At 39.2% G+C, this 15,461-nt stretch overlaps 1 protein-coding gene across 1 annotated transcript; it reads left to right on the top strand.

The window, feature by feature from the left end:
• Positions 1-1,399: 1,399 nt before the first annotated feature.
• On the top strand, positions 1,400-14,518 carry LOC132040495 (pre-mRNA-processing-splicing factor 8A). Its single transcript, XM_059431145.1, has 26 exons — positions 1,400-1,963; positions 3,640-3,763; positions 3,871-3,963; positions 4,057-4,447; positions 4,924-5,404; positions 5,500-6,290; positions 6,397-6,482; positions 6,571-6,753; positions 6,890-7,204; positions 7,789-8,093; positions 8,177-8,631; positions 8,782-8,908; positions 9,253-9,494; positions 9,592-9,715; positions 9,804-9,993; positions 10,074-10,181; positions 10,263-10,516; positions 10,901-11,517; positions 11,598-11,704; positions 11,808-12,062; positions 12,158-12,631; positions 12,836-12,997; positions 13,081-13,278; positions 13,405-13,683; positions 13,771-14,013; positions 14,149-14,518. The coding sequence occupies exons 1-26, from the start codon at positions 1,644-1,646 to the stop codon at positions 14,338-14,340; spliced, it is 7,116 nt and encodes a 2,371-aa protein (XP_059287128.1). The 5' UTR covers positions 1,400-1,643; the 3' UTR covers positions 14,341-14,518.
• The last annotated feature ends 943 nt before the right edge of the window (positions 14,519-15,461 follow it).

The raw sequence follows: 15,461 nt of genomic DNA, 5'->3' as shown, positions 1-15,461 counted from the left end.
ATCTTAAATCAACTATTTCCATCCAAATTCATCTCGAAGAGATTCATATAGAAAAAATATCACATTAATATTCATTATACACATTCACACCAAAACCGAATTCATGGAGTGTTACAGTGGGGGTGGGTGAGTGTGATTTGGGATGGGGCGGGGTTGAGGTGGGTGGGATGTGGAGCGTAAGGGTGGGGGTTGGGTTGGAGGTGAGTGGGGATTCTTTGGTAGGGTGGGGGTCAGTGAGGTTGGGTGGGTAGTAGGGGTGGGGGTTAAGGTGGAGGGTGCGGGTGGGGATGGAGTTGGTGTTAAAAATTATCCATAAAAAAAATCTCTTAATGATATTAAGACTTTGTTCAAGATCTTAATGATTAAGACCTATGCAGATCAAATAAGTGCTTAGATCTTAATGTAAACAAATGCACTTAATAACCTAAGATCTGAACAATTCAGATTCAGACTTCATTAAGTGCAAACAAATGAGCCCTTAATGATTAAGATCTTTAGTAAAGTCTTAATATCACTAAAATGTCTATTAAAAAGTTTCTACAAAGATGAGAGTTCATCACTACTCCATTTAGTTTAGCCAACCACTATCCTCAGCCATAACCACCGGCGCCAATCACCAGCACACACCACCCATAATCACCATCCTAAGTCACGTTCAACAATCACCACAATTAGCCATCACCACTATTTACAATCATCACCACCAATTACCGTTGCATTCACAATCATCACTAACAATTACCACCATTAGCAACCAATATATATCACTACCCACCGTTATTATTCACCACCATCATTGGCTCTCACTGCCGTCCAGCCGCCGCCACCATTAACAACCACCGTTAATCACTATCGCCGATCACCAACACAACTAGTTACTATCCATAACCACTATAACCGGTCAATGTCATCCTCAATTAGTACACACAATCATCATCCCTAGCCAACCGCTATATAATTCTTCTTTATTTTTTTATTGCAATTGTATTAGATTAATTTAATATCTTTTTAAAATTTTATATTTACTAGTAATTTTTTAAATAAACACAAGTTTTATACATTCATATGTTGAGAAAGTAAAAAATCTTAATTATTTAGTATTTTGATCTTGATACAACATCTTAATATTTAACTGTGTATTTAGATTCAGACATGTAAATCTTAATACTCATTTAATATGTATGTTCGTATTCAAACATCTTAATCGTAATAACACCAAATGAGACCTAACTATCTGTGGACAAAACTAAAATTATTCATACAGAAAAATAATTTCTCCCATTTATTTTAGTTCAAAAAAATTCCTTACAAAATATTATCATCAATCAATAATAATAATAATGTAATAAACCATTGAATATGTAAATCTTGTGCTAGGTTTTAGTCCTGACTCGAAGTCGGTTCCCCGCACCCACACTCCTTCAAGTCGGTCTATTTCCAGATTCATTATAAACCCCATAAAACCACCTCTATACCAAAGTTTCCTACTTCACTTCCAAAACCCCCCCTCCATCTCGCCTCCGTGAAATCCAATTTCACCGCCACGTCAACTCTCCGGTGCTAACTCCGTTAACGGGGTTTCGAGCTTCCGTTAGGGTTTTGTTCGTTGCTCTATGTAGTATAGTTCCAGTTAGGGTTTCATAATGTGGAGTGGTAACGGAAACGGACCACAAGATATGATGTGGAACAACAGTAGTAATATTGCGCCGCCAGGCACTACTACCGGTGGAGTACCACCGCCTCAGCCGCCGTCAATGATGCCTCCGCCGGCGCCACCGGGAACGAGTGGTTCAGGACCACCGGCGCCGTCGTATACGGTGTTGCCGACTGAAGCACAGATTGAAGAGAAAGCAAGGAAATGGATGCAGCTTAATTCAAAGCGATATAGTGATAAGAGGAAGTTTGGATTTGTTGAAACGCAAAAGGAAGATATGCCTCCTGAACATGTTCGGAAAATTATTAGGTATATTGCTTTTATTTTTTGCAATTTTGAATGCTGTAGCTACTTGTTTGATTGTGAATGCTGTAGGTGATTTTAACTACTTTTGTAGTGTTTTGGTAAGATAAAGAAGTGCAAAAATAAGCCATAAGCCCTTCCAAACAGATCCTTAGCTTATTAGGTAATTTGTTTTTGAATTCTGAAGTGATGCATTTCTGCTAATGTATTTAGGAGATGTTGTGCTTCAATTTAGTAGGTAATATGCTGGGATTTTTCTTGCAGATTATTAGGTAAACTGTTTTTTTTTTTTTTGCAATTCTGAACACTGAAGCTCTTTTTATAGCCGTGAATTTGTGTATTTTTTAGGTGTATAGTATCAGAAAATGCAGGTAATCTATTTGTTGGGTTTAGTTTATTACTTCCTCCGTCCCAATTTAAGTGTCTTAGCTTGACTGAGTACGGAGTTTAAGGAATGAAAAGAGATTCTTGAATCTTATGGTCTTAGATTAAAGAAGTGTGTAGAAACCAAATATTTTTCACTTTATTTGGAATTTTTGAAGCTGGAGTTGTGTTTGATTATAGTTTTGACAAAGAATATTTGGTTGTTTGAATGTACTGAAAGTGAAAAAAGTGAAAACAGGAATTTAGGTGTTTTCCAAATTCCAAATGTAACTTCAAGCTGTATTTAGAATTTTCATGGCCATAGGCTAATTTTCAAATAAAGGGATAAAATCTTCCGGAAATAAGTGCATAATTCTCATGGCCAAACGGGTCCTTTAGTTTATTAGGTAATTTCTTTTTGAATTCTAAAGTGAGGCATTAGTTGGTGTGTATTATCAGGAATTTTGCTAATATATTTAGGAGACGTTGTGGTTTAATTTACTAGGTAATATGCTGGGGTTTTTTTTTTTTTTTTTTTTTTTTGGTGGCAATTGTGTATGCCTGAGTGTCTTTTTCAGATTGTAAGTTCATGGATTGTTAGGGAAATTGTTTCAAATCTATTTGTAGGTTTCTCGGTTTAGTTTATTGATAGCATTAGAGTGAGAGCTGTCTGTGAGAAATATCTCTAGTGAAAATTGTTGAAGCTGTATGGTCGGGGAAGTTTGGGAGTAGAACCTTGGGTTTTGTTACGAGAAATTTAAGTGTTTAAGTTGGTTGTGTATGAGCTAGTGGTGTGTGCTTTTCGCTTTTAAGTTGAATTTTTGATGCTCAGAAATGAGGTTCTACTTTGTTTAATTAGTGGGAATATGAAAGAAGTGGTAAATTGGTGTTAACAATGTGGTTTCTGGAGTTCTGATATTTGGGGCTTCATGACCATCTTTGTTGTTTCAAATTGTGTGCAAGTGAATTTAATGAACACCTGGAAAGTGGAACCTAGAAATAATCCAAGGGCGAACTAAAAAGAGAAATGGTGGAAAGAAAGAATGAATTATCTGAGAATGTATAGTTGTTCAAGTTCTTTCTATCTAGATCTATAATCTCTGTAAAGTTCCGGTGTCAGCATAAAAGCTCATTTCTCTCCATTGTCTCAACCATCACCTTTATTTAGAAATCACGACTTTGGTGTATTATAATTTTTTTTTTTTTTAAAAAAAAAGAATAGAAATCATGACTTTGGTGATAATGTTTCCTCATCTTTATAAAATGTGATTTTGCTGTGCTTTTGCTCTCGTTGCTTATTGAGCTAATACTTTTTACAGGGACCATGGGGATATGTCATCAAAAAAATATCGTCATGATAAACGTGTGTATCTCGGAGCTCTTAAATTTGTCCCTCATGCTGTTTACAAACTCCTAGAGAACATGCCTATGCCGTGGGAGCAGGTATTCCCTGCACCCTTTTTTGATTGGTTTATTCTGACTAATTGTACTGTGTCTTGTTCCTACTAGTCAAGTCTTCAGTTTATTCTAAAGTGCTTTTATTTTAACAGGTTCGAGATGTCAAAATCCTGTACCATATTACTGGTGCGATTACATTTGTTAATGAGATCCCATGGGTTGTTGAACCTATATATCTGGCTCAGGTATGCTACTGGACCCTGCCTTGCTTTGGTTTTCTTTCTAACTCGACTTAGCCATATATGTTGAGACTGATTCATAATCATGAAATCTTGCAGTGGGGCACAATGTGGATCATGATGAGAAGGGAGAAGAGAGACCGGCGGCATTTCAAGAGAATGCGTTTTCCTCCCTTTGACGATGAGGAGCCTCCATTAGATTATGCTGATAATCTTTTGGATGTTGATCCTCTGGAGCCAATCCAGTTGGAGATGGATGAAGAAGAGGATTCTGCAGTTTATAACTGGTTTTATGACCATAAGCCATTGGTTAAAACAAAGCTTATTAACGGTCCTAGTTACCGCAGGTGGCATTTGTCCCTTCCTATAATGGCAACACTTCACCGCCTTGCTGGACAGCTGCTTTCAGATCTGACTGATCGCAATTACTTCTACTTGTTTGATATGGAGTCCTTTTTCACCGCTAAAGCATTGAACATGTGCATACCTGGTAAGGAATTGCTCAATGAGTCGTTAGTTCTCTGTTCTATCTTCTAAGTTCTTAGCTAACTGGTCTGCTCAAAAAAATGCTGGTTGTCTGAACTGTTTTAGCTTGCCTAGATGAAGATTATCCTCCCATGGATTTCTACATGTTCTTTATTCTGCCTATTATCTGCGTAATCTTATCCAGAAGGTATACCGGAGTGATTGGTAGTTCAGGAACCAAAGAAATTATGATATTTGTGAGTTCTTCCATCTGTTCAATATTTGTTTTGGTATTTCTATGATCACCCTGCATATTTTGCTTTCCTCTTCTAATTTAGGTAATAGGTGATGTGTCACATTCGAGCACGGTTCCCTTCTAGAATCAATTGTTCTCCCCTTTTCCTAGTCTAGAGAGGGGCCAGATTAGGGATTTTTTTCGTGGTACGTGTTGAATCCTCACGGTTGGTGGACTTTTTTCACTAAGAAGCTTCTTTTCTGCAGGTGGTCCAAAGTTTGAACCTTTATATCGTGACATGGAGAAAGGGGATGAGGACTGGAATGAGTTCAATGATATCAACAAATTGATCATCAGGTCACCACTTAGGACAGAGTACAGAATTGCCTTCCCTCACCTCTATAACAACAGGCCGAGAAAGGTGAAGCTTTGCATATATCACACTCCGATGATCATGTACATAAAAACAGAGGATCCCGATCTACCTGCTTTTTATTATGATCCGCTTATACATCCCATAGTCACCAAGGACCGCCGAGAGAAGAAAGTTTCTGAGGATGACGATGATGATGATTTTACCTTACCTGAGGGTGTGGAGCCGCTGCTGACTGAGACTCCAATCTATACTGATACTACTGCTGCTGGTATTTCACTGTTGTTTGCCCCACGCCCATTTAACATGAGATCTGGTCGGACAAGGCGTGCTGAAGATATTCCCCTTGTGTCAGATTGGTTTAAGGAGCATTGGTATGCTTTCATCTTTGCTTTTACTTATCTTGTTTGTTATAGTAAGTAATCCTTATACTTCAAATGTATTTAACGATCTATTTGGTTTCTTCCAGCCCTCCATCATATCCCGTCAAGGTGCGTGTCAGTTATCAGAAGTTGTTGAAATGTTTTGTGTTAAACGAGTTGCATCATAGACCTCCTAAGGCCCAGAAGAAGAAGCACCTCTTCCGCTCACTTCAAGCCACAAAATTTTTCCAAACCACAGAACTTGATTGGGCTGAAGCTGGTCTTCAAGTTTGCAAGCAGGGATATAATATGCTGAATCTCTTGATCCATAGGAAGAACCTGAATTATCTTCACCTTGATTACAATTTTAATTTGAAGCCTGTTAAGACACTAACAACAAAGGAACGTAAGAAATCCCGGTTTGGAAATGCTTTCCACCTGTGTCGTGAAATTCTGCGTTTGACCAAGCTTGTTGTTGACGCCAATGTCCAGTTTCGTTTGGGAAATGTTGATGCGTTTCAGCTGGCAGATGGTTTGCAATACATTTTTTCACATGTTGGTCAGTTGACGGGTATGTATCGTTACAAGTACAGGCTTATGAGGCAGATTCGGATGTGCAAGGATCTGAAACATTTGATCTATTATCGATTTAATACTGGGCCGGTTGGAAAAGGTCCTGGTTGTGGTTTCTGGGCACCTATGTGGAGGGTGTGGTTATTCTTTCTTCGGGGAATAGTACCTCTTTTGGAACGTTGGTTAGGAAATCTACTGGCAAGGCAATTTGAGGGTCGCCATTCGAAGGGGGTGGCCAAAACTGTCACAAAGCAACGTGTTGAAAGCCACTTCGATTTGGAGCTTCGTGCTGCAGTAATGCATGATGTCCTTGATGCTATGCCAGGTGAACAATTTTCTATGGTTGATTGTCTGTTTTTTGGGGATGCTTCTATTTCTTTCCATTACTCTGGACCAATATCTTTTGCTAATATAGTGCTGCTTTACTGCAGAGGGGATCAAGCAAAATAAAGCAAGAACCATCTTGCAGCATCTAAGTGAAGCATGGCGTTGTTGGAAGGCAAATATTCCTTGGAAGGTATTATTCTTATCCTTTTTCCCCTCTCAAAAAAATGAACTTTGCTTAAGATGAGACGTTCAGTTTTTTTGGCTATTGGTTTTATTAGGTCCCTGGTTTGCCTGTTCCTATTGAGAACATGATTCTCCGCTATGTCAAATCCAAAGCTGATTGGTGGACAAATGTTGCTCACTACAACCGTGAACGTATAAGAAGAGGAGCAACTGTTGACAAGACTGTGTGCCGAAAAAATCTTGGAAGATTGACTCGCCTTTGGCTGAAGGCTGAACAGGTAATAACTACTGTTATTATCTGTGATTATTTTTAACTCATAAAATTGTTTTGGTGTTCCCTCTATTACATTTTCTTATTGTTGGAGACAAGCTTGGGTAATTTTTATTGCTTTGTGGTTTTCTTGCAACTAACAGGAGCGGCAACATAACTACTTGAAAGACGGTCCATATGTCACTCCAGAAGAAGCAGTAGCGATATACACTACCACTGTGCATTGGTTGGAGTCGAGGAAGTTTTCTCCTATACCATTCCCTCCATTGTCATACAAGCATGACACGAAACTGCTTATCCTTGCACTTGAGAGATTGAAAGAATCTTACAGTGTGGCTGTGAGGTTAAACCAGCAGCAAAGGGAGGAGTTGGGCCTCATTGAGCAAGCTTATGATAATCCGCATGAGGCATTATCAAGGATTAAGCGTCATCTGCTTACTCAGCGTGCCTTCAAAGAAGTAAGTTTCACTATTTGGAAAATATTTTTTGAGTGTTAAGGAGATCAATACTGATTTGGTTGGAGCAGCTATGATCTTGTCGCCCTATCCTAGGCTGAGAAAGTTTATTTCTTAGGATTTACAACAACAACCTACCTAGTGTAATCCCGCAAGTGTAATCGAAATGCCGCAAGTGTAATCGAAATACCCAGTGTAATCCCGCAAGTGTAATCGAAATACCATAGATTGAGAATGAGGCATGCTGAAAGGTCATAAACAAGTACAGGGATATCAGATACTTGGACTTCTCTTACTACTGCTGCCATACCACAACCGGTCCAATTGAGCAAATCATGCAAATTCTTCTTAAACAACAACCCTAGGTCAATGATATCTTTAAAAAGTTTTGGATAAATTGAGATTCTGTTTCATTTTATTCTCACTAGGATTAAATATAATTGAATTTCTTTGGGTTGGTAAAACAAGATCAGGTGTGTGCTATGATCTTTTCCTGGAAGTTGTTTAACAGAGTCCTTCAAATTTGGTTTGGTAGTTTCTGTAAGAATGTCTTTCAGAAAGAATGTACTGATGATTGCATTTCACAGGTTGGCATCGAATTTATGGACTTGTACAGTTACCTGATTCCTGTTTATGAGATTGAGCCACTTGAAAAGATTACTGATGCATACCTGGACCAGTACCTATGGTATGAAGGTGATAAGCGCCATCTCTTTCCAAATTGGATTAAGCCTGCTGATTCAGAGCCACCACCTCTGTTAGTGTATAAATGGTGTCAAGGCATAAACAATTTGCAAGGAGTATGGGACACCAGTGAAGGACAGTGTGTGGTGATGTTGCAGACGAAGTTTGAGAAGTTCTTTGAAAAGATTGACTTGACCATGCTGAACAGGTATTGTTGTTGGAGCTACTGATATTGAAATCCATAATGGGTTTTTTGACATTGTTTTAACCAATTTTTTTATTTTTTCATAGGCTTCTGCGTTTGGTGCTGGACCACAATATTGCTGATTATGTCACTGCAAAAAACAATGTCGTACTGTCTTACAAAGATATGAGCCATACGAATTCATACGGGCTGATACGCGGTCTTCAGTTTGCTTCATTTGTTGTACAGTACTACGGGCTTGTGTTGGATCTGTTGCTCCTAGGTTTAACTCGAGCTAGTGAAATTGCTGGTCCACCTCAGATGCCTAATGAGTTCATAACCTATAGTGATTCTAGAGTGGAAACAAGGCATCCAATCCGGCTGTACTCTCGATACATTGACAAGGTGCATATATTATTTCGCTTCACTCATGAAGAGGCTCGGGACCTTATCCAAAGATATCTTACTGAGCATCCTGATCCCAACAATGAAAATATGGTTGGCTATAACAACAAGAAATGCTGGCCAAGGGACGCAAGAATGAGGCTCATGAAGCATGATGGTAATTGTTATTGAGCTTTTTCCATATTGTTCCTTAATTTTAGATTTGTTTAGTTTGTGTTTTTTCTGATTATGGGTAAATATTAATGAGTTGATTTATTTTCATTTCACTGTGAAACTTGACTTCCGTTTTGGTTAATTCACATTTCAGTTAATCTTGGGAGAAGTGTCTTCTGGGACATGAAGAATCGACTACCTAGAAGTATCACTACTTTGGAGTGGGAGAACAGCTTTGTCTCTGTTTATAGCAAAGATAATCCAAACTTGCTCTTCAGCATGTACGTACCTCTTTCTGTTTGTCTTCTGTTATTGCTTTTTGGGTGGTGATGTCTATGTAGAGAATCCTGTAGGTTGCTCAAAAGATATTCTTTGGGGTGAGTGGTAATGGGACTGAATGATTCTATATGCTAAATTCTCTCACAAACCGTCATGTTATTTGTGTCTTACTTTTCCTAAACCTTAGACTTGAACTTGCTTTTCCTAAATCTTAGACTTGTTAAAATTCAATGGCTTGCTGGATATTCTTTCATGAAGAGTGGTTTACGGCTTATTGTTTATTGAGGTTACTCTTTATTGAAGACATGTTATCATTGAATCAGCTTACCTTGATATGCTTGTTTAGGTGTGGGTTTGAAGTTCGGATACTGCCTAAGACTAGAATGACACTAGAGGCATTCAGCAATACAAGAGATGGAGTCTGGAATTTACAAAATGAACAGACTAAGGAACGCACAGCTGTTGCCTTCTTGCGTGTAGATGACGAGCATATGAAAGTGTTTGAGAATCGTGTTAGGCAGATACTTATGTCCTCTGGTTCTACAACATTCACGAAGATCGTTAACAAATGGAACACTGCTCTTATTGGTAACATCTTCTCCTGAATATCTAAGAATTATTCCAACATGAACTTTGGTCTTGCTAGTGGGTCCTTGTGACTAAGGTTTTTGGTTTCTTCTTGTAGGCCTTATGACATATTTCCGTGAAGCAACAGTGCATACGCAAGAGTTGCTGGACCTGCTGGTCAAATGTGAAAACAAGATACAGACTCGTATTAAGATTGGTTTGAACTCAAAAATGCCCAGCAGGTAAGTTCTTGAATATGCGTTACCTTACATCTGGAATTAGCTAAATTTTCAGTAATTATATTTTCTCTTTTGGATGAATATGCTTTAGGTTTCCTCCTGTTATTTTCTACACACCAAAGGAAATTGGAGGGCTTGGAATGTTGTCAATGGGTCACATATTGATCCCACAGAGTGATCTTAGGTATAGTCAGCAAACAGATGTTGGTGTGACGCATTTCAGAAGTGGAATGAGCCATGAAGAGGATCAATTGATCCCAAATCTTTACAGATACATACAGGTGAATTTTGATGCTGGTTGACTTTTCTTTTGTCTGCCTTAACTTATTTTTACTAATATCAGTTTATTACTCCTTGACAGCCTTGGGAGAGTGAGTTCATCGACTCTCAGAGAGTTTGGGCTGAGTATGCTTTGAAGAGGCAGGAAGCACAGGCACAAAATAGGCGTTTGACTCTTGAGGATCTGGAAGTGAGTAATCTTGCTACATTGATCGCTCTTTCTTGCGTTATTTGCTCATTTTGTTAACTCTTTCCTTCTGTGATTCATTAGGATTCATGGGATCGTGGAATACCTCGAATCAATACATTGTTCCAGAAGGATCGTCACACCCTTGCATATGACAAAGGATGGAGAGTGAGAACAGACTTTAAACAGTACCAAGTCCTTAAGCAGAATCCATTCTGGTGGACACACCAGAGGCATGATGGAAAGCTATGGAACCTGAATAACTATCGTACTGATGTTATTCAAGCTCTTGGAGGAGTTGAAGGAATTCTTGAGCATACATTATTCAAAGGAACATAGTATGCTCTCTTCCTTGTTGCTCTTTGCGTTTCATTTATTATTTGTTGGTTTCATATCTTAATAGCTACAGCATAGTTGTCTTTGCGCTGTATGCTCTCCTTTTCAGTTTTTGTTATGTCCTATTGGTCTTGGGAGTAACAACAAATAGGATCGAACTGTCATTAGTTGGTGTGTGACCTTCGTGGCTAGCAATTGTACTCTTCTACTTCTAGGAGTGGCTCAAGGGAAAATTGTGTTTTCTTTTTCCTTTTTTTTTTGGGGGGGGGGGGGGGGGGTGGTGGAGGGCAATATGTTTTCACTATCTGAACTGTGGATTATATTGTCTTGGTTTTCATAACCTCTTGGTGCAAGTTTTACTAACTCAGTTCCTTTTGATATTTCAGTTTCCCTACTTGGGAGGGTCTTTTCTGGGAGAAAGCTTCAGGTTTTGAGGAATCCATGAAGTACAAGAAACTGACTAATGCTCAGCGATCTGGGCTCAATCAAATCCCTAATCGTAGGTTTACTCTTTGGTGGTCGCCGACAATAAATAGGGCAAATGTCTATGTTGGTTTCCAAGTACAGTTGGACTTGACTGGGATATTTATGCACGGGAAGATTCCAACTCTGAAGATATCTTTGATACAGATATTCCGTGCACATTTGTGGCAGAAGATCCATGAGAGTGTTGTCATGGATCTCTGCCAAGTTTTGGATCAAGAGTTGGATGCATTGGAAATCGAGACTGTACAGAAGGAAACAATTCATCCAAGAAAGAGTTACAAAATGAATAGCTCGTGCGCTGACATCCTCCTATTTGCTGCGCATAGATGGCCAATGTCAAAACCTAGTCTTGTGGCTGAATCGAAGGATGTGTTTGACCAGAAGGCTAGTAACAAATACTGGATAGATGTGCAGCTCCGATGGGGTGACTATGATTCTCATGATATTGAGCGTTACACACGAGCAAAGTTCATGGATTACACAACAGACAACATGTCTATTTATCCATCGCCTACTGGTATGTCACGTGTGCATCTGGTGATCAACTGACTTTATTTGCTTTGTCAGACAAGTTTTATTTATCTGATCCTGTTTCAGGTGTAATGATTGGACTTGACCTTGCTTACAACTTGCATTCTGCCTTTGGAAACTGGTTCCCTGGTTCAAAACCGTTGCTTGCCCAAGCCATGAACAAGATTATGAAGGTAGCTTTCCCCTTTCAATCATCCATTATTTTCATGAACTGGCGTGTGCACAGTATGTGTTACGGCTGGAAGTTTCTTACCATCCATATGTTCCATTATGCAGTCAAATCCCGCGCTCTATGTGCTGAGGGAACGCATAAGGAAAGGGTTGCAACTGTATTCTTCAGAGCCCACAGAACCATATTTATCATCTCAGAACTATGGAGAGATTTTCAGCAATCAAATCATATGGTTTGTTGATGACACAAATGTGTACCGTGTGACCATCCACAAGACCTTCGAGGGAAATCTGACAACAAAGCCCATAAATGGTGCAATTTTCATTTTCAATCCCAGGACAGGTCAACTGTTTTTGAAGGTAAGTGCAGTTGTTCGATTTTCATTTTCTCGTTAACACTTGGGAGAACTTCATTGTCCAGTAGCTGATGTGTGTCCTATGCTTTTCATTTACAGGTCATTCACACAAGTGTGTGGGCAGGGCAAAAGCGTCTTGGCCAGCTAGCCAAGTGGAAAACAGCCGAAGAAGTGGCTGCACTTGTCAGGTCCTTGCCTGTTGAAGAACAACCAAAGCAAATTATCGTGACTCGGAAGGGAATGCTTGATCCATTGGAGGTCCACTTGCTCGACTTTCCGAATATTGTTATCAAAGGAAGTGAGCTGCAATTACCATTCCAGGCTTGTTTGAAGATAGAGAAATTTGGTGATCTGATACTGAAGGCTACAGAGCCACAAATGGTTCTGTTCAACATATATGATGATTGGTTGAAGAGCATTTCATCCTATACAGCATTCTCCAGGCTCATCCTCATCCTGCGTGCCCTTCACGTGAACAATGAAAAAGCTAAGATGTTACTCAAGCCTGACAAGTCGGTCGTCACTGAGCCTCACCACATCTGGCCTTCACTTACAGATGACCAGTGGATGAAGGTATGTTTAGGCAAATGTACCTGCCTCCTTGAATATTGCCATACCTTAATACTGTGAAAGAAACTAATGCGGTGGCTTGATGAGTAATTCATAAGGATAATCTTCTTTTGGCTTGTTTGGTGGCACACCTGTGAGATCGTGTGAATTTTGATTTGGTAGACTTATTTCTGATTTCTGATTCTAAATTGTTGTGCATGGTTTCAGGTTGAGGTAGCGCTTAGAGATCTCATTCTCTCAGACTATGCAAAAAAGAACAATGTCAACACATCAGCATTGACACAGTCTGAGATCCGTGATATTATACTTGGAGCTGAGATAACTCCTCCATCGCAGCAGCGCCAACAGATAGCTGAGATTGAGAAACAGGTTATGATCTTGGTCCTTCTTGTACTTAGCAAGGTAGTCCTTTGTTTTTAGAGCTTGTATTGCTAATGTGCATGTCTTTTCAGGCCAAGGAAGCAAGTCAACTGACCGCTGTTACCACAAAGACCACTAATGTCCATGGTGATGAGTTGATTGTTACTACAACTAGTCCCTATGAGCAAGCTGCCTTTGGCTCTAAAACAGATTGGCGTGTCAGAGCAATTTCTGCCACAAATCTCTATCTCCGTGTGAACCACATATATGTAAATTCAGAGGACATAAAGGTACTCATTCTGTTCACCTTCTTTTGCTTAACCAAACATACTATACCTTTATTACCTTTTATGTAGAATCGTTGTTGTTACCAGGAAAATTTCCGTTAATAGTTTCTGTTATAACCATTTGTACAGGAGACTGGATATACTTACATCATGCCGAAAAATATTCTGAAGAAGTTCATCTGTATTGCTGATCTGCGGACACAAATTTCTGGTTACTTGTATGGTGTAAGTCCACCAGATAATCCTCAGGTGAAAGAAATCCGGTGTATTGCAATGCCTCCACAGTGGGGGACACATCAGCAGGTGCATCTACCTTCCGGTCTTCCTGAGCATGATTTTCTCACTGACTTGGAGCCTTTGGGATGGATGCACACACAACCAAATGAGCTTCCTCAGTTATCGCCACAGGTCAACTTTCTACTGATCTTCATCTTCTGTGCTTACCTCAATTGCTCTATGCGTGCTTGTCTGATGTGTAAATATTCTGAATAACAGGATGTTACTTCACATGCTCGGATCCTGGAGAACAACAAACACTGGGATGGAGAGAAGTGCATCATATTGACATGCAGTTTCACACCAGGGTCCTGTTCATTAACTGCATATAAGTTGACCCCAACTGGGTATGAATGGGGACGTGCTAACAAAGATTCAGGAAGCAACCCTCATGGTTACCTGCCGACTCATTACGAGAAGGTGCAGATGCTCTTGAGTGATCGATTCCTTGGCTTTTACATGGTAAGTGTGCTGGTCTACGGATTATTCCGTTGGATTTTCGATCGTTGCTCCCCATTCATGTTTCCTGTTCTTTGCATACTTCCTTCCATGCCACCTCTGTCTATATCTGAATCTAAATTAAATTTTGTTGTGCAGATACCTGATAATGGTCCATGGAATTACAACTTCATGGGGGTGAAGCACACTGTCAGCATGAAGTACGGAGTCAAGTTAGGTACACCTAGGGAGTACTACAATGAGGATCACAGACCAACACATTTCCTGGAATTCAGCAATATGGAGGAAGGTGACACTGCTGAGGCTGATCGGGAGGATACATTTACATAATATACTGCTATCCAAATATATAATGGTTAGATTTCCCTCAAGTTATTTGGGAAGTCGAATCAGATTGTGTCTTTTTTGTTCTTGTATGTCTCAGATGTTGTAATACTGAGTGGTGGCCGATGATATTTTAGATGAGGACTAGTTGTAAATATATGAAGATGATTCTGTAGCTTGATGCCACTATGCTTTTTGTTGGAGGACGAGTGTGGCTGCTATCTTTGCTGGAATAGAATTTAGCTCGCACAAACGAAGAGATACTTGTACATTAGAGAGAGTAATATTTTGATTTTTCCCTTAATCCCTCAGCTGCAGGAGCTCTTATATGCGGAGAGCTGCAATATAACTGTACTGTGTAAGGTTTAGAAGGTGAATGAATTATTTGCTTGTAATGGCAAAATTTTGTTTACTCTTAGCCTCTAGGTTAAGTGGAGATGTGTCAAATTTGACCCCAACCCTTCAGTATTTAATGGTGGTTCAGTCACATTTCTTATTTGGTCAATTCGGGTTACAACCCAAGCAAACCTGTCTTCCAGGTCAATTTGGGTTACATCAAGGGACAGTTGATCAACCGGTCGGGTTTAACTTTAACTTATTATCATTATTAAATTTTAACAATGAAAAAACTTTGGCATCTGTACACGTGTTACCTCAAGGAACAGTTAACAGATCTGTCGAGTTTACTTCAACTTATGATCATCATTTATAAATCTGGACAACAAAAAATCTTTGGCATCTGATCAACCATAATGTTATAAAAGGATGCATCTGAAGTTTATTAGTTTTTTTTCGTTTGTGATAAAAATAGTGAGATCAATGTTTGTACAGTTCCCTCGATTTAGTTTGATGAAATATAATTTTACATTCAAAGAAATCTTACCAGAAATGAAATATTCCTTTGGCAGATCTAATCTGGTAACTTTTTGACGTTTTTGAAATTTTACATTTTTATTTCGTCTTAGCAAAGATAACAACACCTCAAAAGAAATGGGGTTTAAAATGACCAAAATTTGGTTTGATGTTTGGCGGATGGGGTTATATGATTCGTAATTCAACCCATGTTAACCTACCTCATTTTGACCCAAACAATCTTTGGGCTGGTTTGACCCGTTTATTACCATAAT

Source organism: Lycium ferocissimum, chromosome 12, assembly GCF_029784015.1.
Source record: "Lycium ferocissimum isolate CSIRO_LF1 chromosome 12, AGI_CSIRO_Lferr_CH_V1, whole genome shotgun sequence".
In the NCBI taxonomy this organism is placed as follows: Eukaryota; Viridiplantae; Streptophyta; class Magnoliopsida; order Solanales; family Solanaceae; genus Lycium; species Lycium ferocissimum.
This window is presented reverse-complemented; position numbering and strand designations above follow the sequence as displayed.

What these genes read in the sequence shown, in the direction of transcription:
- LOC132040495 (XM_059431145.1), top strand. Translation starts at nt 1,644, where the DNA reads ATGTGGAGTGGTAACGGAAACGGACCACAAGATATGATGTGGAACAAC. An exon ending in ATTGAACATGTGCATACCTG is followed by an intron (nt 4,448 to 4,923) that starts GTAAGGAATTGC and finishes TCTTTTCTGCAG; the next exon opens with GTGGTCCAAAGTTTGAACCT. An exon ending in TTTGGCTGAAGGCTGAACAG is followed by an intron (nt 6,754 to 6,889) that starts GTAATAACTACT and finishes TGCAACTAACAG; the next exon opens with GAGCGGCAACATAACTACTT.